Here is a 27,478-nt window from a genome sequence, read left to right as displayed (position 1 = left end):
CAGTGTCTGGAGGAAGATGCTGATCACAGATTAGGGTAAAGAGCCAATCAGCGGCCCTTTACCACGTGATCAGCTGTGTCCAATCACAGCTGATCGCAGATGTAAAAAGTAAGTTATTCCTTTCCTCATGCTGACAGCAGGAGGAGAGGAGAAGAGAGCCGTTAACCTGCATTTGATTATCAGTGCAGGCCAATCAGTGCCCACAAGTGCTGCCAATCAGTGCCTATTAGCGTCACCTATCAGTGTCTCCTATCAATACCCATCAGTGCCACCTATTAGTGTCCATCAGTGCTGCCTATAAGTGTAGCCTCATCAGTGCCAACCAGTGCTGCCTATCAGTATCTATCAATGTCCATCAGTGCCACCTCATTAGCACTCATCAGTGCCCATCAGTACAGCCTTTCAGTGCCCATCAATGTCCATCAGTGCCACCTCATCAGTGCAGCCTATCAGTGCCCATTTGTGCCACCTCATCAGTGCCCATCAATGCAGCCTATCTGTGCCCACTAGTGCTGCCAATCAGTGCCCATCAGTGCTGCCAATTAGTGCCTATAAGTGTCACCTATCAGTGCCGCTTATCGATACCCATCAGTGCCACCTATTAGTGCCCATCAGTGCAGCCTATGAGTGTAGCCTCATCAGTGCCAACCAGTGCTGCCTATCAGTACCTATCAATGTCCATCAGTGCCACCTCATTAGAGCTCATAAGTGCCCATCAGTGCAGCCTTTCAGTGCCTATCAATGTCCATCAGTGCAGCCTATCAGTGCAGCTTATCTATGCCCATCAACGCCACTGCGAGTACGCTCGCCTACCCGAAAATGGGCAAACGTGTACTAGCTTGCCCGGGCGCATTTGCAGTTGACATGTCAGCCCCCCGGTCCCGACTGCAGCCATATGCTGTACAGGTGCAGCTGCCCTCAAAGCAGCCACAGGGCAGTTGGCTTTGTCGGCCTACCAGGAAATTTCCCCGTAATCCCGGTAGGCCAGTCCAGCTCTGTGGTTAAGCAGGTAAAAAGGGTAAGCGGCATTTTCTTTTTTTTAAGTTCTTATATGTGAATGAGAACATGTAACAGATATTATTATTAACCGCGTCCTTTCTTTACAGGGAACTGAAAAAGTCGACCGGAGATTGGTTTTATGACCAGAGAATCAATCGTTTCGCCAACAGACTCGGCAGCGATTTAGTGAGGATATCACTGCGTCGCAAGCCTCCAGGGCAAGGTGTGTGGTTGAGTAAAGGGGATGCTTCTCTTAGAAACATAGAATGTGTCGGCAGATAAGAACCATTTGGCCCATCTAGTCTGCCCAATATATCTGAATCCTATGAATAGTCCCTGGCCCTATCTTATATGAAGGATAGCCTTATGCCTATCCCATGCATGCTTAAACTCCTTCACTGTATTTGCAGCTACCACTTCTGCAGGAAGGTTATTGCATGCATCCACTACTCTCTCAGTAAAGTAATACTTCCTCATATTACTTTTAAACCTTTGCCCCTCTAGTTTAAAACTGTGTCCTCTTGTGGTAGTTTTTCTTCTTTTAAATATGCTCTCCTCCTTTACCGAGTTGATTCCCTTTATGTATTTAAAGGTTTCTATCATATCCCCTCTGTCTCTTCTTTCTTCCAAGCTATACATGTTAAGGTCCTTTAACCTTTCCTGGTAAGTTTTTTCCTGCAATCCATGTACTAGTTTAGTAGCTCTTCTCTGAACTCTCTCTAGAGTATCTATATCCTTCTGGAGATATGGCCTCCAGTACTGCGCACAATACTCCAAGTGAGGTCTCACCAGTGTTCTGTACAGCGGCATAAGCACTTCTCTCTTTCTACTGCTTATACCTCTCCCTATACATCCAAGCATTCTGCTGGCATTTCGTGCTGCTCTATTACATTGTCCTCCCACCTTTAAGTCTTCTGAAATAATTACTCCTAAATCCCTTTCCTCAGATGCTGAGGTCAGGACTGTGTCAAATATTCTATATTCTGCCCTTGGGTTTTTACGCCCCAGGTGCATTATCTTGCACTTATCCACATTAAATTTCAGTTGCCAGAGTTCTGACCATTCTTCTAGTTTTCCTAAATCCTTTTCCATTTGGCATTTCCCTCCAGGAACATCAACCCTGTTACATATCTTTGTGTCATCAGCAAAAAGACAAACCTTACCATCGAGGCCTTCTTTTTTTTTTTTATATATTTTTCCAATCCATTCACGAACATACTGACCATTCCAAAATAAGAGTCCAGGTTTTCACTTCTGGACCGGGCCTTTTTCTGACATTTGTTGTACAAGTTAAAATCTTTTTTTTTTTTTTTGCTAGAAAATTACTTAGAACCCCCAAACATTATATTTTTTTTTTTAGCAGAGACCCTAGAGAATAAAATTGAGATTGTTGCAATATTTTTTTATCTGTAAGAAATATACTAGAGTATATGCCCCGCGCCTGGTGTGTTTTAAATAAATAAGATAAATAGATAAATAAATAAATGTGCGTTTAAAGCAGCTGCTATAGAATAAATGTAAAAGAGATGTAGGGAAGTAGTCTATTTAAGGCTACCTATAGCCCTTGCTCTAAAATTATAAAGATATTTATCACCAAGTTATATAATTTTAGAGCAAGCGCTATAGGTAGCCTTAAATAGACTACTTCCCTACATCAATATTTTTTTATCACATCGTATTTGTGCAGCGGTCTTACAAACACAATTTTTTGTGAAAAATACACTTTTTTGAATAAAAAAAATAAGAAAACAGTAAATTATCCCAATTATAGATACCCAGCATGTCATGCTTCAAAATTGCTCACGCTCGTGGAATGGCGAAAAACTTTGGTTTTGAAAAATCCCCATAGTGGCACCTCCGGGAGGACCCGCCTTGAACTCTTTCTCACTCTTCCCTTGTTCTTTCAACTGTATGCTTTTATTTTTTAAGTAGTAATTTCTTTCAATAAGGCCAACCCCACATATCCATGATGTGTTCAGTAATTGGAGTTATTTTTAATTTAAGGTTATCCTATTTACCTTTTTAATTTTAATTAAAGATTATTTGAATTGAAAGATCCTTTCTTATCCACAGCTAACAAGCGAGAGACGACAGCGCAGTCTCTCCTCGAGTATTCACAGCAAACGAATGAGCAAAAAGTAAAAATAGAGCAGAAGAGCCCCCAGCAGCGACGGAGGAATTATGGGTAAGCAGACCATAGATCTCCCACTGTGCAGAATCTCTGCTTCCTCTAACCAGATAACCCCGTCCAGATGTACACATGATGCTCATTAGTGAAAGGTGAAGATTAATCTGCTTCAGTTTGTTTTTCTTCCTCTTCCTTATATGCTAATGACACTTTAAATAAAATCTTTCTATTTTCATTACATACCTAATTTTAGATCCAATGACATCATCACTGGGTTTCTGTACTTCTCTATTCAGTGCAGGCAGATCATGGTTAGTGGGAGGAGCCGGCAGGGTGCTGTACATAGCTTTCTGAAAAAAAATCATACACACATACATTGAGGGGGAAAAAAGTATTTGATCCCCTGTTGATTTTGTTAGTTTGCCCACTGACAAAGAAATGATCAGTCTATAATTTTATTGGTCGGTTTATTTTAACAGTGAGAGACAGAATAACATAAAAAAAATATAAAAAAACGCATTTTAAAAAGTTATAGATTGATTTGCATTTTCATGAGTGAAATTAATATTTGATCCCCCTATCAATCAGCAAAATTTCTGGCTCCCAGGTGTCTTCTATACAGGTAACAAGCTGAGATTAGGAGCACTCTCAAAGGGAGAACAACGTATTTCAAAAAAGTTATAAATTGGTTTGCATTTTAATGAGTGAAATAAGTATTTGACCCCTTCGCAAAAAACATGACTTAGTACTTGGTGGCAAAACCCTTGTTGGCAATCACAGAGGTCGGACGTTTCTTGTAGTTGGCCCCCAGGTTTGCACACATCTCAGGAGGGATTTTGTCCCACTCCTCTTGGCAGATCCTCTCCAAGTCATAAAGGTTTAGAGGCTGAGGTTTGGTAACTCGAACCTTCAGCTCCCTCCACATATTATCTATGGGATTAAGGTCTGGAGACTGGCTAGGCCACACCCGGACCTTAATGTGCTTCTTCTTGAGCCACTTGCTTTGTTGCCTTGACCATGTGTTTTGGGTCATTGTCATGCTGGAATACCCATCCACGACCCATTTTCAATGCCCTGGCTGAGGGAAGGAGGTTCTCACTAAAGATTTGATGGTACATGGCCCCATCCATCGTCCCTTTGATGCGGGGAAGTTGCCCTGTCCCCTTAGCAGAAAAACACGCCCCCAAAGCATAATGTTTTACCTCCATGTTTGACGTTGGGGATGGTGTTCTTGAGGTCATAGGCATTCCTTCTCCTCCAAACATGTTGAGTTGATGCGAAAGAGCTCAAATTTGGTCTCATCTGCCCACAATGATTTCACCCAGTTCTCTCTTGAATCATTCAGATGTTCATTAGCAAACTCAGCTGGCCTGTACATGTGCTTTATTGAGCAGGGGGACCGCGCGGGCGCTGCAGGATTTCAATCCTTCACGGCGTAGTGTGTTACCAATTGTATTCTTGGTGACTATGGTCCCAATTGCCTTGAGACCATTGACAAGATTCTCCTGTGTAGTTCTGGGCTGATTCCTCACCGTTCTCATAATCACTGAAATTCCAGGAGGTGAGATCTTGCATGGAGCCTCAGACTGAGGGAGATTGACAGTTATTTTGTGTTTATTCCATTTGCGAATAATCGCACCAACTGTTGTCACCCTCTCACCGAGCTGCTTGGCGATGGTCTTGTAGCCCATTCCAGCCTTGTGTAGGTCCACAATCTTGTCCCTGACATCCTTGGACAGCTCTTTGGTCATGACCATGGTGGAGAGATTAGAATCTGATTGTTTGATTGCTTCTGTGGACAGGTGTCTTTTATACAGGTAACAAGCTGAGATTAGGAGCACTCCTTTTGAGAGTGCTCCTAATCTCAGCTTGTTACCTGTATAGAAGACACCTGGGAGCCAGAAATCTTGCTAAATGATAGGGGATCAAATACTTATTTCACTCAAAATGCAAATCAATTTATAACTTTTTTGAAATGTGTTTTTCTGGATTTTGTTGTTGTTATTCTGTCTCTCACTGTTAAAATAAACCTACCAATAAAATTATAGTCTGATCATTTCTTTGTCAGTGGGCAAACGTACAAAATCAACAGGGGATCAAATACTTTTTTCCCTCACTGTAGCTCCCAACTGTCCCTGATCTCGGGGGACTGTCCCTGATTTGGAGCAAAGTCCCTCTGTCCCTCTTTTTTCCTCATTTGTCCCTCATTTTGATCTGATCTATATAGCTGTATATAAAATGCACAGTTTTATACATCAAAAAGTGTTTCCCAGTGCTAAACCTTTCATACCAGTTTCTAAATTTCTTAATTTGTAAATTTGTAAAAGCCAATATAAAGGAATAGCGGTGGTAAAAAGGCACTTGTGGGTTTAACTAATCATTTTTATTGCATAATTCTCCTTTAAGGGGGTGTGTCCTATGCCTACACACTTATGCTAATAGGTGTCCCTGGTTCCCATCTCAAAAAGTTGGAAGGTTTGCATAACACCCTACATCAGTACTCCTCTCAAGAGTCCTTAGCCCCTTTCAAGCAATGGGGCAGGCTCATGGGAGGAGTTATGCCAATTTCTAAGTACCTTGATTGGTGGATTTCAGCCTAGGGGAGTGGGCATTCCTAGGCGGGCTACATTTACATGCAGACTGCCATGGTAACGCCTACATGAGATCTGAGCTTCCATGATCGAAAGAGGCAGGCCAGGAACAGTCAAACTGGGGAGAAAAAAGCTAGATCATAGGCGTGCGCAGGGGGTGTGCTGGGTGTGCCTGGGCACATTCTAACCTCCCTGTGCGGTGCAGATTCCCCCTGCTGATATTTCACCAAAGCCCTATAAAAATTATAAAAAATAATAAAGAATAAAATAATAAAAAATACTGACACCATCCACTGCACTACTGACACCAACCTCTGCCCTACTGAGAAGTCCACTGCTCTACTGGCACCATCTATGTTTTAAAACATTTGGGTGCACACCCTAATGGAATAGGCTGAGCACACCTATGAGCTAGATGATGCTGAATGTCCTCCAGCCAGGAAATTAGGCGGGCTCTATTTGGCTTGCTGCAGGTTCTAAGGCCCTTTGTGAGAAGCTCTGCTTTTCTACATCTAGATCAGAGGTCTCCAAACTTTCTAAACGGCTAATTTACTGGACCTCTGATTTTAGGGGATTGGACTGTTGCAAGTGGGAGTAAACGGTGCCCCATCTTTGGTATTAGGGGAAGGAATGGTGCCCCATTGTTGGTGTTAGTTGGAGAAATAGTTTCCCATTACTGATGTCAGTGGCAGGAATAATGGCCTATTGTTGGTGTATTTGGCAGGAATTATGGCCCATCGGTGTCAGTGGGAGGATTAGTGCCCCAAGGGAAAGCATGGGCCCACATCCGGTCCCTGGGCCGCAGTTTGGAGATCAATGATCTAGATCTAAAAGAATGGGGAAATCTGTCTTCCGATTCTTATAGGTGTACGGACCCAGTCGGCAACATGGTGGTTGACTTTGTGCCGCCTCTGGCAACAGCAAGGATATGTTTTTTTTTCTAATCCCTTGGGCTTTAAGAACTGTCTGTGTTGGTTATAATACCCAATCAGGTTCTCTCTTTAGGCCCCCTTTAACACTTCTGCAACCTAAGTCAGACAATTTTGCCGCGATTTTGACTGGACTTAAAGCAATGCCTGTGTAATCTTGAGGTGTATGGACCAAAGTCCGACCAACGTTGTGCAGTTTGGAGTCGCTGCAACTTGAAGTCACACAGATATGAATGCTACTCATTGGAAATAATGGAGTACGACTTATCATGTAACTCTGCAGTCCCAAGTCGCACAAGTGTGAAAGGGGCTTTAACATCAAACCTGGAGACCACTTAGAGCTCCTTAGTTTATAAGGTCTGTGGGGGCACAGGCATAACAGAAGTAGCAGGGATCTAGTAAATGTATATATTTCATGTTGGATAACACCCCCAATTAAATTGTATTGTAGGCAGGCGACTGGTTCTCCAGACCTGAGAGATCAGAGGAGTGACACAGAATCCACCGAGCAAATGAGTATCAACAGCTACAAAATGGACTCCAAGAAGAGCACGCCCACTGTTTCAAGGTGATGACCAAACCCAAAGGGTTCTTCTATCCAAAACTTGTATTTCAGTCTTTGTTGATGCCACAGAATAAAGCCAAATTCCAGGCAAATGTGTCTTTTAACCACTTAAGCCCCGGAAGATTTTACCCCCTTCCTGACCAGGGGGTATTTTGCGATTCGGCACTGCGTGAATTTAACGGACAATTGCGCGGTCGTGCGACGCTGTACCCAAATTAAATGGACGTTCTTTTTTTCCCACAAACTGAGCTTTCTTTTGGTGGTATTTGATCACCTGTGCGATTTTTTTGATCATGCGCTATAAACAAAAAAAGAGCGACAATTTTGCAAAAATAACAATATTTTTCACATTTTTTTATATGAAATTCCCCCCAAAGAAAAACGTAAAAATCAACATTTTTAAATTTTTGGCCAATTTGTTTTCTGCTACATATGTTTGGTAAAAAAAATCACAATAAGCGTATTTTGATTGGTTTGCGCAAAAGTTATTGTTTTTTTTTTTTATGAGTAATGGCGGCGATCTGCGATTTTTTTTTTTTTTTTGCGGTACTGCGACATTGCGGTGGACAGATCGGACCCTTGACTGACATTTTTGACACTTTTGGGGGTACCAGTGACATTACTACAGTAATCAGTGCTATACATATGCACTGTTACTGTAAAAATGACACTGGGAGGGAAGGGGTTAACTTTATTGGAGAGGGAGGGGTTAAGTGTGTCCCTAGGGGTGTGTTTCTTACTGTCATTGGATGTGGCTGTGTGTGTAACAGCACAGATCAACGGTCTTACGTAGCAGGACCGAGTGATCTGTGCTGTTACACAAAGGAGAATGACAGGCGGCTTTGTTTACATTAGCCGCCTGCCTTTCTCCCTCTCTACCCGACGATCGTGAGTGACCGGCGGACATCGGGTCCGCCGGTCACACGCGCCGGCTTCCTCGGGTACGAACGGGGGCGGGAGCGCGCCTCCGGCGGCGCGCGCTCGCTCCCTATTCTCTCCCAGGCTAGTGACGTACCGGTACGTCACTTTGCCTGGGAGGGGTTGACCGCCGCCGTATATAGTCGGGCGGCGGTCAGCAAGTGGTTAAATGGTGCCCAGGAGGTGTAAAATAGAAAAAAAAACAGATCTGGCTTTAACACTTACCCCCTCCCAGTGTTTGGAAAGAGCGCTGGCAGCTTGCAGAGGAGAGGGAGCAGGAACAGTGCTGGCTGCTCTGAGCTGTCATTTAACAACTGCCGTCTCCTTCGTCAAGTGTTGTCGGATAGCAGTGGGAGGAGGGGCCAGCTATCCAGCAGTGCTGCTTAGGAACCACAGGTAGGCTTTAAACAGGTACAAGTGTTCAGTACCAGGACAAGGTCATCCAGTGCCCAGGGCAAAGATGCCAAACTACGCCCCCCCTTCCCTTAGGGTTAGGGTCAAGGCGCCCCCATCCCTACAATAAACCATTGCTCCCAGGGCAGCCGCCCCTCCTGCCCACCCCTTGTCCCGGCCCTGCAAGTGTTATGTACACCGAGTGCCCTGGGGGATTTTACAAAAATGTTATACTTGAGGTGATACTTCTTCTTTAAACTCTCTCTGCCCAGCCCTGGCATCCCTTTAACTAGGTTTATATGCCCAGGAGGTGGAAAGGACTGCCCAATCATGTGACCACTGTGATTGGATGTCACAGTGGTTATATAATTGGGAGCCTTTCCCAACTGCTTCCGCTCATTGCTACAGACCAGAAGCTGTCACTGCTAGGAGTGCACTCTCCACACAGAAACCTTGGCTGCTCTTTAGATCAGGGATCTCTAAACTACGGCCCTCCAGCTGTTGCAGAAATACACGTCCCATGAGGCATTGTAAAACTCTGACATTCACAGACATGACAAGGCATGATGGGAATTGTGGATCCTGAACAACTGGAGGGCCATAGTTTTCTTTAGATCATATGTGCGGCATATGGGTGGTAAAGCCACCCTCTTCCTAAAAGTATGGTAATGGAATCTCAGTCTTAGTCCGTAGGGTTCAATATTGAGTTGGCCCACCCTTTGCAGCTATACCAGCTTCAACTCTTCTGGGAAGGCTGTCCACAATTTTTTGGAGTGTGTCTATGGGAATGTTTGACCATTCTTCTAGAAGCACAGACTGCGAGTCAGGCCGTCTCGTCCAACAGCAGTGCCTGACCTTACAAATGTGCTACTGGAAAAATGGTCAAACATTCCCATAGACACTCCTAAACCTTGTGGACAGCCTTCCCAGAAGAGTTGAAGCTGTTATAGCTGCAAAGGGAGGGCCAAGTCAATATTGAACCCTACGGACTAATACTTTTGGTAATATAGTGTGTGTGTGTGTGTGTATGTATGTATGTATGTATGTATATATATATATCTATCTATCTATATATATATATGTGTATACTTGAGTTTGAGCTGTTTTTTTCAGCACTTTTTTTATGCTGAAAAAGCCCCCCTCTGCTTATACTCGAGTGAGGATCCAACATACCTGTTCTCCGGTGAAGTGCGCATGCGCTGATGCCGGTCAGGAAAGCCCGCACACGTTCAGGTATTCCCGGGCAGGCGGCGCATGCGCGATGGTGTGTTGACACCAGGCGGCGCCATTTTTAAATGTAAGGCGCCTGACCGAAAGGTAAGTGAGACTCCCCCGCAGTCCCTGCATCTCCTCAGGAGATGCAGTGCTGTGGGCATGATACAGGAGATTCTTCTGTACTATGCCCGCAGCCCTGCATCTCCTGTACCATGCCTGTACCATCTTCTGTACCATGGCTGTACCATCTCCTGTACCATGCCTGTACCATCTCATGTACCATGCCTGTACCATGCCTGTGCCATCCCCTGTACCATGCCTGTGCCATCCCCTGTACCATGCCTGTGCCATCTCCTGTACCATGCCTGTACCATCTCCTGTACCATGCTTGTACCATCTCCTGTAACATGCCCGTACCATCTCCTGTACTATGCCCGCAGCCCTGCATCTTCTGTACCATGTCCACAGCCCCTGCACCATGCCTGCAGCCCCTGTTTTGGGCCTCGTGGTGGTCCAGTTGGGACCAGTAGCTGCTGCATTTCCCACCCTAGGCTTATACTCGAGTCAATACGTTTTCCCAGTTTTTTGTGGTAAAATAAGTTGCCTCGGCTTATATTGGGGTTGGCTTATACTCGAGTATATATGGTATATATATATATTATAGTAATATAGTACTTTACTATGCATGGTCTTGGCACAGGTTCACTTTAAGCACCTTGCTCCTCCTTTTATTATAATTTCCTTAGCTTATCAGAGTGGATGACCTTTTTACTATTTTATTTCTTAGAATGTTTATGTCCTACAATGTGACTTTTTAATGTCCATCATTTTTACGATGCAATAATAAATATATAAATTATAAATTAGTATGTGTTCTCTTTGGCGCTGTAAAAAGTCCAATTTGATTGAGTAAAAAGCAAAATGTGTTGCTTTTTGTTCCTTAGAAAGAATTCCATGGAGAAAGATGGAAAGAGAAGTTCTGGTCCCAGCGGTGCCAAAGTGGATACGCTCACTATTCCCACCCGGACCAGAGAATTTCATCAATCTGATTCTGAAGGAGTAGGTTTCTAGACAAGATATTTTATTGCAGCCTGTACATGAAAATAATCTTTCTGTTTGCCTTCTATTTAAAGTACAACGCCAGGCAATTTTTTTTTTTTGAAAGAGTGGAGTTAGAACTTCTGAACTTTTTATTGCCACCTGTGTTTCATTTTGGACCCTTGTCTGACCAAACAGGAAGGGCTTGGAAATTTCCCTTATGGGTAAGCAGGCAGTAGAGTGGAGAAGGTTAACATCTCATTCACATCTCTTTCCCCATTGCAAATATTTCATCCCACTTCTCTTGTCACTGACTCCAATGATCAAGAAAGGAGAGGACTTATTATCTATGGCAGGGGTAGACAACCTCAGTACAGCAACTGTTTTGGGAGTTCAAGTCCCTTGAGACATTGTAGCCATGGACATGACTTCCAGAGGCATGATTGGATTTGCAGTTTCACCACAGCTGAAGTACCAAAGTGGCCTGTTCAATATATATATATACCAATGTCATTCTAAATGTCCCAGCAGCCAAGGCCCATCTAAATGTCCCAGCAGCCAAGGCCCATCTAAATGTCCCAGCAGCCAAGGCCCATCTAAATGTCCCAGCAGCCAAGGCCCATCTAAATGTCCCAGCAGCCAAGGCCCATCTAAATGTCCCAGCAGCCAAGGCCCATCTAAATGTCCCAGCAGCCAAGGCCCATCTAAATGTCCCAGCAGCCAAGGCCCATCTAAATGTCCCAGCAGCCAAGGTCCATCTACTGTAAAAGTCCTGGCAGCTAAGGTCCATCTAATTGTCCTGGCAACCAAAGCCCATCTAAATGTCCTGACAGTTTGTTTAGCTACATTTTCTGGCAGTCCAGGTCCATCAAAATGTCCCAGCAGCCAAGGTTCATCCAAATGTCCAGCAGCCAAGATTCATCCAAATGTCCAGCAGCCAAGATTCATCCAAATGTCCAGCAGCCAAGGTCCATACTAATGTCCCGGCAGCCAAGATCCATCCAAATGTTCCTGCAGAAAAGGCCCACCAAAATTTCCCGGCAGCCAAGGCCCACCCAAATTTCCCAGCAGCCAAGGCCCACCCAAATTTCCCGGCAGCCAAGGCCCATCCAAATGTTCCTGCAGAAAAGGCCCACCCAAATTTCCCGGCAGCCAAGGCCCACCCAAATTTCCCAGCAGCCAAGGCCCACCCAAATTTCCCGACAGCCAAGGCCCACCCAAATTTCCCAGCAGCCAAGGCCCACCCAAATTTCCCGGCAGCCAAGGCCCATCCAGATGTCCCGGCAGCCAAGGCCCATCCAGATGTCTTGGCAGCCAAGGCCCATCCAGATGTCTTGGCAGCCAAGGCCCATCCAGATGTCTTGGCAGCCAAGGCCCATCCAGATGTCTTGGCAGCCAAGGCCCATCCAGATGTCTTGGCAGCCAAGGCCCATCCAGATGTCTTGGCAGCCAAGGCCCATCCAGATGTCTGGGCAGCCAAGGCCCATCCAGATGTCTGGGCAGCCAAGGCCCATCCACATGTCTTGGCAGCCAAGGCCCATCCACATGTCTTGGCAGCCAAGGCCCATCCACATGTCTTGGCAGCCAAGGCCCATCCACATGTCTTGGCAGCCAAGGCCCATCCACATGTCTTGGCAGCCAAGGCCCATCCACATGTCTGGGCAGCCAAGGCCCATCCACATGTCTGGGCAGCCAAGGCCCATCCACATGTCTGGGCAGCCAAGGTCCATCCATCTAAATGTCCATTTTGTGGAAACCTTGTTCTCCCTACTGCTTCCATTTTCTTTCTCTTCTTAAGAGTATGTTTAGCAAAATAAACAAGACACCTAAAGTAAACCTGACTAGAGAATTTCCTACTTATTTTCAGTTGTATAAATGTATTGGTATTTGCACATTATTCAAAGGGAGACGGAAAACTGATGGTCAGTTCGGTTTATATACTGTTGGACCTAGCTGAATATTCTTGTAATAAAATATCTTTGCATTTTAATTTAGGAGTCTCGCATTGGGAATCGGAGTGCAGGCTCTGCAGACGAGAGCGATGCTTTATTTAAGAAGAATCCTCGCAAAGTCTTAAAGCCATCAGGTCTAAAAATATATTTTTTTTATGTCTTTTGTACTAATGTAAAGGGCAGTTGACAGGCTGAAATGAATGAGAGGTATGCTAGTAGTCCATATTAAGTAGATATGAATACGGGGAAGAATTTATTTTTACAGGGTAAAATAATACAGTTAGCTAAAGTGAATGCTAATAGCACCAGCTGTAAAGATACAGAATGAACGAAATGCATGTAGCTTGATCCCATTTTAGGTCATACACTGTGTGACTCCGTCTACCCATACAATTAAACTGGTTTTAAATCTCTGACGAGAAATATGAGCACAGCAAATCCCTCTATAGCAGTGATGGCGAACCTTTTTGAGCCCGAGTGCCCAAACTGCAACACAAAACCAACATATTTTTTTCAAAGTGCCAACACTGCAATTAACAGCCACAGATAATGGCCGCAAGGGCCTCTCACCAATCCCAGCGACACAGCAACACTTCCTCTGAACAGATGTCCACTCACTCTCAGTTGCCCATGGCAAGGCCCACACCTTCCACCTAACACCTGCAAAAAATGACTGAATAAAGCCAGAAAAAACACCTGAAAAAAGCCCGAAAAAACGTCTGTAAAAATCCCCAAAAAATGCCTGAAAAGGATCAGGTGTGAATGGAGCCATAGGCTAAACTGTCCTCACTTAGGCCCTGTTCACACCTGAGCGTATTTCAGCTCGTAAAACTCTCATCTCTGAAGTCTCAGAACGCCAAACAAGCAAAATCCCATTCATTTCAATGGCCCCTGTTCACATCTGAGCATTTTGTTTCCTGAAGCAAAATGCCTGAAGCTCAAAAAGGTACGTGAGTTTTTTTTTTGGCAGATTACAAGCGTTTTTGTTAGATGTAAGGCTACGTTCACATCTTGGGGTTGCTATTACAGGCGTTTTTATGGGCATTTTTTCAGGCGTTTTACAGGCGTTTTTACAGGCCTTTTTTGTGCAGACGTTTTTAGATTGAATAGAGACCAATGGAAAACGCCTGTAATCTGCTCAAAAAGAAGCTCATGTACTTTTTTGAGCGTTGGGCGTTTTGCTCACGGCGTCAAAACCCTGAGATGTGAACAGGGGCCATTGAAATTAATAGGATTTGTCTTGTTGGGCGTTTTGAGAGCTGATCCTAGAGCAGAAAAACGCCCCCAAAACGCCTACATGTGAACGGAGCCTAAATGCCTGCTTACAAACACCTGCAAAAAAAGCCTGAAAAACGCTCCGAAAAAAAAAAAACATCAGAAAAAAGCCCAAAAAAAACACCTGAAAAGGCACAAATGTTTATCAACATTGATAAGGTTGTTAGATAACAATAAACACAATGTTTTACAATGTATAATTTCATTCTTTTAGGAATGAACTCTAGTCTGCTCCATTCACACCGTGAGTTTATAGTTTTCAGGCGTTTTTTTGTTCTTTTTCAGGTGTTTTTTTTTTTTTCGGCTTTTTTCCTGACTTTTTTTTTTTTTTTTTTTGGTGCGTTTTTCAGGCTTTTTTTGCAGGTGTTTGGTGGCAGGCATTTACATCTAACAAAAACGCTTGTAACCAGCCAAAAAAAAGAAGCTCATTTACTTTTTTGAGCTTCAGGCGTTTTTCTTCTGGAGACAAAACGCTCAGATGTGAACAGGGGCCATTGAAATGAATGGAATTTTGCTTGCTGGGCTTTTTGAGACTTCAGAGATGAGCGTTTTACGAGCTGAAAAACGCTATATACACTCAATGAAGAATGCTTTCAGAAATAGAAGTGTTAATAGTTTATTTTTATCAGTTAACAAAATGGAAAGTAAATGAACATAAGAGAAAAAAAAAAGAAAATGTATATACACACACACACAATATATGTATGCATATATATATATATATATATGTGTATGTATGTGTGTGTGTGTATATGTGTGTCTATATATATTATATATATATATATATATATATAGTATCTCACAAAAGTGAGTACACCCCTCACATTTTGGTAAATATTTTATTCTATCTTTTCAAATGACAACACTGAAGACACTTTGCTACAATGTAAAGTAGTGAGTGTACAGCTTGTATAACAGTGTAAATTTGCTGTCCCCTCAAAATAACTCAACACACAGCCAATAATGTCTAAACTGCTGGCAACAAAAGTGAGTACACCCCTAAGTACCAATGTTCAAATTGGGCCCAATTTCCATTCTCCCTCCCCGGTGTCATGTGACTTGTTAGTGTTACAAGGTCTCAGGAGTGAATGGGGAGCAGGTGTGTTAAATTTGGTGTTATCGCTCTCACTCTCTCATACTGGTCACTGGAAGTTCAGTATGGCACCTCATGGGAAAGAACTCTTTAAGGATCTGAAAAAAAGAATTGTTGCTCTACATATAGATGGCCTAGGCTATAAGAATATTGCCAAGACCCTGAAACTGAGCTGCAGCACTGTGGCCAAGACCATACAGCGGTTTAACAGGACAGGTTCCACTCAGAACAGGCCTCACCATGGTCGACCAAAGAAGTTGAGTGCATGTGCTCAGCATCATATCCAGAGGCTGTCTTTGGGAAATAGATGTATGAGTGCTGCCAGCATTGCTGCAGAGGTTGAAGGGGAGGGGGTCAGCCTGTCAGTGCTCAGACCATACGCCGCACACTGCATCAAATTGGTCTGCATGGCTGTCATCCCAGAAGGAAGCCTCTTCTAAAGATGATGGACAAGAAAGCACGCAAACAGTTTGCTGAAGACAAGCAGACTAAGGACATGGATTACTGGAACCATGTCCTGTGGCCTGATGAGACCAAGATAAACTTATTTGGTTCAGATGGTTTCAAGCGTGTGTGGTGGCAACCAGGTGAGGAGTACAAAGACAAGTGTGTATCGCCTACAGTCAAGCATGGTGGTGGGAATGTCATGGTCTGGGGCTGCATGAGTGCTGCTGGCACTGAGGAGCTACAGTTCATTGAGGGAACCATGAATGCCAACATGTACTGTGACATACTGAAGCAGAGCATGATCCCCTCCCTTCGGAGACTGGGCCACAGGTCAGTATTCCAACATAACGACCCCAAACACACCTCCAAGCTACCCACTGCCTTGCTAAAGAAGCTGAGGGTAAAGGTGATGGACTGGCCAAGCATGTCTCCAGACCTAAACCCTATTGAGCATCTGTGGGGCATCTTCAAACATAAGGCGGAGGAGCCCAAGGCCTCTAACATCCACCAGCTCTGTGATGTCGTCATGGAGGAGTGGAAGAGGACTCCAGTGGTAACCTGTGATGCTCTGGTGAACTCCATACCCAAGAGGGTTAAGGCAGTGCTGGAAAAAAATGGTGGCCACACAAAATATTGACACTTGGGACCCAATTTGGACTTTTGTTGCCAGCGGTTTAGACATTAATGGCTGTGTGTTGAGTTATTTTGAGGGGACAGCAAATTTACACTGTTATACAAGCTGTACACTCACTACTTTACATTGTAGCAAAGCTTCATTTCTTCAGTGTTGTCACATGAAAAGATAGAATACAATATTTACAAAAATGTGAGGGGTGTACTCACTTTTGTGAGATACTGTATATGTGTGTGTGTGTGTGTGTGTGTGTGTGTGTATGTGTATATATATATATATATATATATATACATACATATACACTCACACACATTATATATATATATATATATATACACATCTACACACACATTATATATATGTGTGTATGTGTATATATATATATATATATACAGGGCTTTTTTTCAGCAGGAACGCGGGGGAACGCAGTTCCGGCACCTCTAGCACAGAATGTATGCCACGGTGCTGGAGGGTCTACTGATGCTGGATCTATTGTTGCTGGAGGGGATCTATTTTTGGAAGGCAATCTATTGTTGCTGATGGAGGATCTTTTGATATTGTGGGTTAATTGTTGCTGGAAGGGATCTACTGTTTGGGGAGGGGGTCTACTGTTGCTGGCTGCTAGAGAGTCTATTGATGTTGGCTGCTGGGAGATCTTTTTCTGCTGCTGGGGGTCTATTGCTGCTGGGGGGGGGGGGTATATTTCTGTTGGCTGTGGGGGATCAATTTTATTGCTTTTCTTGATATCATAACCAAATTCCATACATTCCACTACAAAATTATACTTGGCTCTATATTCTCTAAAAGGGGCTGTACTGGAAGCTGGGTAGGGGGGTGGATCCAAGTGTCGGTGCTCAGAGGTGGAACCAAGGGTTAGTGCTCGAAAGGTGGGTAGGGGGCGGAGACACAAAGTAACTTAGAAAGGGGAGTTCCTGCACCTTTTCTCCTAGAAAAAAAGCCCTGTATATATATATATATATATATGTGTGTGTGTGTGTGATATATATAATATATGTGTGTGTGTGATATATATAATATATGTGTGTGTGTAGATATATATAATATATGTGTGTGTGTGATATATATAATATATGTGTGTGTGTGTGTGTGTATATATATATATATATATATATATATATATATATATATATATATATATATATTTACCCAGCTTAATTACATCAATGACAAATTAGAACTAGAAATGTATTTATTTGAAGTTTGTTTCTTTTAATGTACATTTTAGATTACAGTAAGTCCACCGTAGACCTACGTCCAGAGGAGAAGGTGGAAGAAGAAAGCACCATGGGAGATCGAAGCAAGTCTGTTCCTGGGCTGAATGTAGAAATGGTTTGTATTGTTCATTACCCGTATACTCCCTCTGTGTGATTTCTCTGCACACTATAAATTAATAAAATCTCTGAATCATAGAAAACAATATTCCTTCCAGGCTCAGTAGGATGAAGACAATCTCAGTTTGCCATTCGCCACAATTGTAGGTTGCCTTGGCACCGGGATTCGTAAATCAGACCGGGTCACTGTGCTTTATTAAAATCGAATGTTATTTTTTCCATGGCACTTTGACACAACCTTTCAGCAACAAAAATTGTTTATGACCATCTGCTACTTTTGTTGATTTTCTCCATTTTTGTTTGTCCTAGGAAGAGGATGATGAAGATATTGATAACTTGGTAGAAATTCATCGTTTGACCGCAGCAAGAAGCAGCTTGCGCAGTGGGACATCCACGGTTGGAACCACATTTTATTCTAAAAATAAAAAACGCTGAGCCTGTCCATAAAATGGTTATTTCCGAATTGTGTGTTTTATTGTAGTGTAGGTGAGATAAGTTCTGTAGCTTGCACAGTGTTTTTTAATACATACAATTAGGATCCATGCACACTGGCTTAAATAATAAATGATTTTAGCGTTTTGCCTGTAGAAGCAACTAATGTTATTCTAGGTGTCCGTGCACATTAGGTAGTTTAGAGGCGTTTTTTAAGCTCAGCATTTAGAGGCAGAAAAAAAAAAACAAAGAAAATTCCCAACTCAACTTACCAACCAGCCTGCTACCAACCAAATTATTTTGTCTAACCAGTTTGCGTTAAAAACAGGGGTTTAGTTTGCACACATTTGCAAACACATGATGGGTGTGTGAAGCCTGTTGCATTTGGGTGTGCTCCATGGGTCGGGGGTGGCAGACAAACCTGACCACAGACCACACCAGCCCGCACCGCACACCATACCCCCCCCCCGGTCGCCGGCTCACTCACCCTGTGATGCCCCTGGACTGACATATGGCGGCGGCAGCCTCCCCCCTCAGTCTTCTCCATGTCCCTCTTTGTTGGTCGGGCTTCCCCTGTGTCTCCTTCCTCCTCCTCCTCCTCAGGGGCGTAACTACATGGGTTGCAGGGGTTGCAATTGCAACTGAGCCCCATGCTCTGGGGGGCCTGTGCGGCTCCCCTGTACACCTGGTTAGGAGGGGCGGCAGGGGCAGCATGTAGAGAAATGACTGTCCTCCTTTTTCCTCCTGTAGCTGCAGGAGGAAAGCGGAGGAGATTGGTTCCTCTGTATGCTGCCCCCGCCACTCCTCCTATCCAGTTCACTTGTGTTCTGCTGTCTCTGGGCCCCTGTGTGTTCCCCTGGTCCCCCCCTACTGTGCTAACAATACCCCCCTCCACCCCCCCACTGTGCTCCCTTCCCTCTCCTGACAGCTTCTGCAGGGGATGTGTCACAATAGAGAACCAGGAAGGGGTCGGTAAATATGTAATTTACCAGCTCCTTCCTTTTCTGAATGGACAGAGTCATAGTCAGTGACATTGTAAAAAAAATAAAATAAAATGATAAAAAATAATATAATTAAAATACCAAAAAATAAAAACTACTGACACCAGTGGGTGAACTTCTAGGATCACAAAGGTCACACTTGTGACTGGGCCCTGGCATTCCACCACCGTGGGGAGGCCCCAAGATGGCAGGAAGGGGGCCCACTGCAGAACTTGTGAAAGGGTCCCAGGATCAGTGGGAAGAGCCCCAGGCTTGAAGGGATGGGGGGCCCTTCACGGTTTCTTGCACCGGGCCCTGAAGGTTCTAGTTACACCTCTGCTCCTCCTTCGCCAATAGGATGGCTTCTCCTTTTGGCCAATCGGGAAACGGGTCACAGGACTCGCTTCCTGATTGGCAGGAGGAGAATCTGTGTGACAATAGCGAATATTAATTCGCTATTGTCACAGCTGGGTAAACTCACTGTGCCCCGAGTCCACCCTTTTTTGAAGCCTATTAGAGCCTCTGGCTCAAATCACGTGCTTCAAAAAAAAAAAAAAAGTCCCCCATTGGAATCCATGTGTCCGGCGCCCTGCATGTAAATTAGGGTGCCGGACGCACGGATAGGGGGGCGGCGCCCCTAATGGAAGGGCCGCCACTGGTGTGCACCCTAAAGCTCAAACACGTATGCGTGTGTGCCTGTGTATATATACTGATGTTGTCAGTAGAGCAATGGACAGGGTCAGTAGGGCAGAGATTGGTGTCAGTAAGGCAGTGGCTGGTGTCAGTAGTTTTTATTATTCTATTTTGTATTATATTTTACAATTTTATTTTTTTTACCATTTTTTTTTAGTGGATTTGGTTAAATATCTGACTGGCGCTCTCAGCCGCTGATGATGTGTCTGTTTCCCTCCTACAGAGCACGCTGGGGAGCATGATGAGCATTTACAGCGAGGCCGGAGACTTCGGGAACGTCATAGTAACCGGAGAAATCATCTTCTCCATGAAATATGATGGAAAGACGCAGATCCTCAGCATTTTGGTGAAGGAATGTCGCAGCCTGGCCTACGGAGATGACGCAAAGAGACGCTCCAACCCGTAATCCATTTTCTTCTTTGTTGTTTTTTTAGTTTTCCATAGAACACCAAAGTGTTTCCTTTCTTTGTTATAGTTTGTTACAATCTACTGAACAGAGTTGAGACCCGGGATGTATCACTCAGACAATGTATAAAGTGTATGTGAACCCTCACCTTCTAAAACAATCCATTCAGTTTAAATTAGTACCGAAAGGTAAAACATTTGTGTATAGATATAAAAAACATTATAAATAACTTTTTTTTCCCTTTTTTATAAGTTCTTACATATCCTTTGTTCTCAGGTGCATAAGGAACTCAGAGAGCTGGGAAAGGAGAAACAGCAATACACTAATCTTCCCAGTGATTGGCTGTGCACGGGGGAGGGGTGTGTCTGATCATTGGAGAAGAGCAGGCTGAGTTCTCATGCTTAGTGTGGTCAGCTTTTAATAGGAAAGCAGAGGGACAGCCAGGAACACCAGGGGTTTCACACAAAGAAAGCAATTCAAAGAGAACAGGAGACTTTTTTTAATACAAGTACATAGTACAGCAGCCACATATCAGGGATATGAAGTGTTGGGGTAACATATTCTTTAAGAAGGGATTATGTACAATATATAAACACCCACACTCATGGGACATTACAATCAAATCGTTGACAGAGATGTGTGTTTGACCTCTTAGTGTCCATTTTTCTACAGTTTACTAAGCCCTATATACAGTATGTGCCTCAACAGGATCATATTCAACTGGCCTTGTTATCAGTAGGGAGACAGTAAACCACAATCACAGCAATCACAGGGTAAAGTTTACACCTGTGGTCGGGGGGGGGGGGGTGTAAAAACAGGCCCATTGACCCACGATTTAATCAGGGGTCCCCATCACAGTGCCCATATCCATCAGGGGTCCCCATCACAGTGCCCCTTTACATCAGGCATCCTCATCACAATGGCCCCTTTCATCATGTGTCCTCATCAAAGTGCCCCCTTCCATCAGATGTCCACAACACAGTGCCCCTATCCATCAGGGGTCCCCATCACAGTATCCCTTTACATCAGGCATCCTCATCACAATGCCCCCTTTCATCATGTGTCCCCATCACAGTGCCCCCTTCCATTAGATGTTCCCATCACAGTCTCTCTTTACATCAGATGTCCCCATCACAGTGCCCCCTTCCATCTGATGGCCCCATAAAGTGCCCCTTTACATCCGACATCCTCATCACAATGCCCTCTTCCATCAGATGTCCACATCACCATTCCCCCTCTCATCAGGCTTCCTCATACAGTGGCCCTTTACATCGGGTATCCTCATCGCAATGCCCCCTTACATCAGGTTTCTTCATCGCAGTTCCCCCTTACATCAGAAATCCCCATCACCGTGCCCCCTTACATCAGTCGTCCTCATCACAGTACCCCTTTACATAAGGTATCCTTATCACAGTGCCACCTTCCTTTTGGTGTCCTCATCACAGTGCCACCTTCCTTTTGGTGTCCTCATCACAAAGCCACCTTCCTTTAGGTGTCCTCATCACAGTGCCACCTTCCTTTAGGTGTCCCCATCACAGTGCCCCCTTACACCAGATGTCCCCATCACAGTGCCCCCTTACACCAGATGTCCCCATCACTGTGCCCCCTTATATCAGGCGTCCTCATCACACTACCCCTTCACATCAGGTATCCTCATCATAGTGCCCCCTTCCTTTAGGTTTTCTCATCGCCGTGCCCCCTTCCTTTAGGTGTCCTCATCACAGTACCCCTTCACATCAGGTATCCTCATCATAGTGCCCCCCTCCTTTAGGTGTCCTCATCACCGTGCCCCCCTCCTTTAGGTGTCCTCATCACCGTGCCCCCCTCCTTTAGGTGTCCTCATCACCGTGCCCCTTTACATCAGGTATCCTCATCACCATCAGAGTACCCCCTTCCTTTAGGTGTCCTCATCACCATTCCCCCTTACATCAAGTGTCCCCTTCACTGTTGCGCTGTACCTTTTATGGGAAGGCAGGGGGGGGGGGTGTCGCAGACTACAAGTCCACTTCTCTCCTCCTGTGATGCTGAGGTTGGGGCGTGCATCTGACATCATTGGTTGTTTGGATGCTGGCAGTCCTAACAACCAATCACTACAGAGGAGGGGGAACCTGCGCTGGGCACTGAACAACTGGCTTGCAGCCCAAATAGAACTGTCACCCTGTCTGTGTCTGGACCGCGGTCCACCATTTAGTAAAGCTTGAAGCAGAGAGAATATAGTTTGCCATATAATTTGGGAAGTGTTGAGTTGTACATCTGCAATCCCTTCTTTTAGGTACGTGAAGTCCTATCTCCTGCCTGACAAGTCCCGCCAAGGAAAACGCAAAACCACAATTAAACGGAACACGGTCAACCCTCTGTATGCTGAAACATTACAGGTAAGTAGAATGTTTTTTTGTTTTAACAGTAGTTTAGTTTTTATTGATTTTAAAATTTGAAACATTTGTTACCTTTGCATTACATTTGAATTCCAAATATTTTTAGAACGAATGAACATTACAGCTCAGTGTACATGAAATAGTAAGATTAAGGGTCCATATACACGGGACGTTGTTAAAAGTCCCTTTGAATGCTGGAATTTTTAGGACGTTTGAAACGTCCGTTTGGTCGCGTTTGTACCTGCGTTTAGCGGGCGTTTGCGTTTAGAACCGCTCCTAGAGGTCAAAAAAATTATTCCCCTTTAAAATGGAAAAACGCGAACGCCAAACGTGGGTCATCGCGTTCGGACACGTTCAGTCGCGTTTTTGCATTTGAAACGCTGGGAAACACACGTTCGAACGCAAATAATTGCGTTCTAAAAACAGTCCCTGAACGCAACTGCCCGCAAACGACCGCAAACGACCTGGTGTACATGGACAGATAAGATAAAATGTAGATGGGTTCAGGGGCTTCTAAAAAAAACGCCCAACTGCTCCTAAACGGCCATTTCCAGCGTCCCGTGTACATGGAGCCATAGCATGACAATCTTCTGTAGCTAACATGACTGAAGTATAGAAGAATTCAACGTATTTAACATTGATGCAGACCATTGTGCCCAGGGTTGTTAAACTTTTTGTGCTGTGGTCAATTGACCCCTACTGGAGGCCATTGTTAGTTCGTAGTGTTGACCAATTCAAGAATGCTTTCCATGGACGGGATTTGGTTGGATTTCTCCGCGTCTAAAGATAGAAGCAGAGAAGGCGTTCCAATAGGCTCAGCATAGTGTATTATGTTAATCAGTCTTCTAGTGGCGTTATACGCTTGTCATCCTTTGGTGAAACCAGACTGGTCTAAAACCGTCTGGTCCAGGTGTTTTATCTGTGGGGAGTGTCTTGATCACTGAGTGCATTTCTTGTTCTGTGAAGTGTTTAGAAGAACCAATTGGTCCGTTGATAATGTTGGTAGATTCATTTGATTTAGAAATAAATCAATATCTTCTGATGATGGCTGTGGTGTTGTGGGATCTTGATTTATGTTGTTTAAATCACTATAGTATTCGCTGAAGACGTTGGCTATGTCCAGAGGTGTTTGTAAGTTTATCTTTAGAATGGGGGGGGGGGGGTGGTATAGATCTGTTTTAGTTTTCTGCCCTTTAATGCGACTTGAAAGGGCTTTGCCCGCTTTATTGGAGGTGGAGTATGAGGAGGCTTTCAGTTTACGTTGCATGTTTTCAAAGGAGGAGAAGTGTCCTAAGTTTCTGTTTTAGGGACATCAGTTGTGCTGATTATGATGGCTTGGGGTTGGTCTTGTTTTTAATTTTCCAGAGTGCTAGTTTGTGATGTGAATGTGTCATGGCGCTGCATTCTCCTTTTTACATTGTGAGCTTAATTCTAGTAATATACCTCTTACATATGCACATTCCACACCACAGTGGGCACCGATCCAGTATTTTGTTCAAAGTAGTCTTTTAAATGAACGGATATTTCCATTGCGTATGATGGGTGTTGCACTATGTAGTTGTTTGCTCCCAATATATAAGTATGTCTCTGTGGAGTGGAATCTGCTATCGAAATGGAAATAGGAGCATGGTCCGACCACGTCACGGTGTGGATTAGAGATGCGCTCATTTTTTGGAGTAACCATTTATCTGTGAGAAACAAGTCAATACGTGAGTAGGATTTGTAGAGTGGGGAGAAGAATGTAAAATCCTTCTCTGAGCTATGGTTGCAATGCCATATATCGAATAAGTCATGTGTACGAATTAAACTTTTGAGGGGGGATTCTCTTCTTTTTGCTGCTGATGTAGAGTCCAAATGAACATCTAGAACCAGATTGAAGTCCCCGCATATGAGTAAGTGTCCCTGTTTTATTGGTTTGACAGTACGCATCACTTTGTGTAGGAAGCGCATTTGGGGGGTATTAGGGGCATAAATATTGAGGAGCGTGTAGGAGATCTTGTTGATGATGCATATTAAGATGATAAATCGACCATTGGGGTCTGTAATAAGTTGCTTGAGGTGGAAGTCAACTGAATCCTTCACTGCCACGAGCATGCGTCTTCTTTTTAGAGATGAATGAGGCTGTGTATATGAGAGGGAGGTGTTTGTGCATGAAGGTGCGGCTGATGCTAGAAAATGCGTCTCCTGTATGCATATGTTGTCACAGTTCTTTGAGCTGTTTTCCAGAGTGAGTGTCTTTTTGCTAGGTGATTAAGCCCATTGACATTGAGTGATAGAATCTTAAGTGGCATTTTCAGTGAAAGCTAGGTATAGGGATGCGATACAAACACTTACAGTTAGTTGCGTTGAACAATACAATGGAGTCAATTGATGCCCAGGAAAGTGGTTGTGTGGCACCTCTGGGACCGCTGAAGTCCTTGACCGAGCTTTTGTTAGCCTTGGAGCTAGAGCTGTGGGTAAAGCAACAATGTGATTAGCAGAAATTGGAACTCAAAAACTGTGGTTTTGGGTGAATCTTACACCACTTAGAGTTGAATGCGGAGTATAAAACACGTGGGGAGGAAAGAACAGTTAATGAAAACGTAAGACTGTGAAATCAATTGCTTGTAGCTGGGGAGAGATTAGTTGTCAATATAAAGTTGGCCCAAGTCGGGGTTGCATCATGACAGAGATCCAGTGTACTTTTTACTTTTGGCTGCATCACATATTCAGTGATTTGGGCTGGCCTAAGTGTTGAGTGGCATCAGTGGGAAGGTCTGGTATGATGCCCCAGAGTTGGAGGATATGCATGCCCTCGTTGAGATTGTTGATCACGTATTGTACCATTTCTTGTGATAATCAGTGTTGCCGGGTATTTCCATTTAAATTGAATTTTGTGGTTGTGGAGGCCTTTGGTGATCGGATTGAGCTGTCTTCTCAGCTGTAGGGTATATTTTGAGAGATCTGGGAAGAATTGTATGTCCTCGTACGGTGGCGGAAGCAGTGAGGTAATTCTTGCCGCTGAGAGGATTCTTTTTTTAATATGAAAGAAATGAATCTTCATTAGAACGTCTCTTGGGACGGAGGCTGCTAGGTGTGGTGGTTTTGAGATCCTATGTATACGATCAATGATGATGTCTTTTGGGGACGCGTCTGGCAGTATTGTGTGTAGGAGCTCTTCGGCATATTTAGGTAGATCTGCCGGTTGTACTGATTCTGGTACACCACGTGGTTTAACGTTGTTGCGGCGTGATCTAACTTCTAAAACTGCCAGTTTGGCCCAAACCCATGTTCATTCTTCTTTTACTTCATCAAATGTATCAATGATATAATTTACAGTAGTAATGCATTCCTCCATCCCGGTTTCAATACAAGATATTTTGTTATCAAGGTTATTTATATCTGTGGATATCCTAGTGAAAAGTGATGAGAGATCAGTCAAAGAGAACTGGAGAGATAGCAGCATTTCTTTCAGGGTTGTCTAGCACAGGCTGGCCTGTGGTAGAGAATGATGCCATTGATGAGTGCAGGGCCTGATTGGACAGCAGGGGATTGAAAGCCTGGGCCTCGATTTGTGGTTGTGGCGGTAGCGCGTCCATCCACATGCAAGCCTTAGCGGGGCTGCCTGTGAGGAGGTTCCCTTCTGGGAAAAGTTTAGGGGATGAAAAAAAATGAGGTTAAGGGATTATAAGAGGTGCATGGAAGTCAGCCAGCCCCCAGTCTGATGTACTCACCCTCCAGTCTGTCACCAACCAAGTAGACCTGTCTCATGATACAAAGAACAGGGGTTTAGTTGACACACATTTGCAAATGCATGTGTAAGCTGCAGAGCCACTTCACGGCACCCTGTTTTATCTGCAGTCCTAACACTCCTAATTTAGTGTCTCCACACTGGGAGCACATGGCTGCCAATGGATGGGTGGGGGAACAGGTGGGAGGGAGACAGCCCAGACCTCCCCCAACCCATCCCCATCCATGACTGGTCTGTTGTCTCAAAACTCAAATAACTAAGTTGTAACGATGGTACAAACTGGAAAGGACCAGCTGAGAAGCATTACACCTTCATCCCCTTGGTGGATGCAGTATAAAGACAGATTGGGATTTTATATATGGGGCATGGCCTGTAAAGCACAATGCCTTTCAATCCCTAATTTCCTATTTGGGACTTTGTGTGAGACAAGCAGGTCATGCTATTGGTCTCCATCCCTGTATATGGAAAAACTAAGATCAAATCAGACTTTCTTGATACAGGGATGGAGACGCCGGGCACTACCTGCTGGGGTCTCACTTAAAGTCCCACGTAGCTTATTGTGTTTAAGTTTAGGGGATGAAGGGAGAGTTTGTGTCTCTGTTCCCCCCCGGGGATCTCATTAGGGAGATCTGCGTAGGCCTCGCGCGCCGTGGCGGGGCCGGCGCCATCTTGGATTACACTGACCTTAGCTGCCAGTTTGAAGAAGAAGGTAGTCAGCTTTTTAGGGCGATATTCGTTCATGGTCTTTTGAGGCATGACTGTTTAGGATGTCTGCTGTGTCAGGAGTGAGGATGACTGTCGATCGTTTGTGGATGTGGACTCTGGTTGCTCCATTTCTCTCCCCTTGCTGACGAGCAACGTTGCTAAGTGGTCATCTCTGGTGCTGGCAACCCCCTTCCCAGGTAAGTAGAATGATTTGATGTCATCAGAAAAATATATTTTATTTAAACCTGAGCTCTGGTCATCTTTAAAAAAGCAAAAATAAAATAGATTTTGTTTATTTGTCTCTAGTACATTGTCCCGGAGTCAGTCCTGCTTTCCAGAACACTGCAGCTCTCCGTCTGGCACCATGACCGCTTTGGAAGGAACACATTCCTCGGAGAGGTGAACCTGCCTCTGGACTGCTGGAACTTTGACAGTACGGAGGATGAGTGTCTGCCTCTGCATGGCAAGGTGACTCTTCTCACATTTCTCTCATCCATCATTGACCCCTGTTTCTTTGGTGGCATCATTTTTAGTTTCGATAAGCTTTTATACAAGGGTTTATAAAACTACATGACCGCAAACCCAACGTTCGTTAGGGAGGCTGTGTGTACACAATCATAGGGCAATA

The 27,478-nt window shown here is 44.3% G+C and overlaps 1 protein-coding gene across 1 annotated transcript in view; it reads left to right on the top strand.

The window, feature by feature from the left end:
• SYTL4 (synaptotagmin like 4) overlaps positions 1–27,478 on the top strand; it is a 147,146-nt gene that overhangs the window by 104,107 nt on the left and 15,561 nt on the right. The window contains exons 4-13 of the mRNA XM_082262556.1: positions 1,107–1,222; positions 3,073–3,184; positions 7,099–7,215; positions 10,683–10,797; positions 12,772–12,862; positions 17,424–17,527; positions 17,839–17,925; positions 19,858–20,036; positions 22,313–22,415; positions 27,157–27,318. Of these exons, the coding sequence (XP_082118682.1) occupies positions 1,107–1,222; positions 3,073–3,184; positions 7,099–7,215; positions 10,683–10,797; positions 12,772–12,862; positions 17,424–17,527; positions 17,839–17,925; positions 19,858–20,036; positions 22,313–22,415; positions 27,157–27,318 (1,186 nt within the window). The remainder of the gene's footprint in view (positions 1–1,106; positions 1,223–3,072; positions 3,185–7,098; positions 7,216–10,682; positions 10,798–12,771; positions 12,863–17,423; positions 17,528–17,838; positions 17,926–19,857; positions 20,037–22,312; positions 22,416–27,156; positions 27,319–27,478) is intronic.

The sequence above is a fragment of the Pelophylax lessonae genome (assembly GCF_965119305.1).
Source record: "Pelophylax lessonae genome assembly, chromosome: 7".
Lineage (NCBI taxonomy): Eukaryota > Metazoa > Chordata > Amphibia > Anura > Ranidae > Pelophylax > Pelophylax lessonae.
This window is presented reverse-complemented; position numbering and strand designations above follow the sequence as displayed.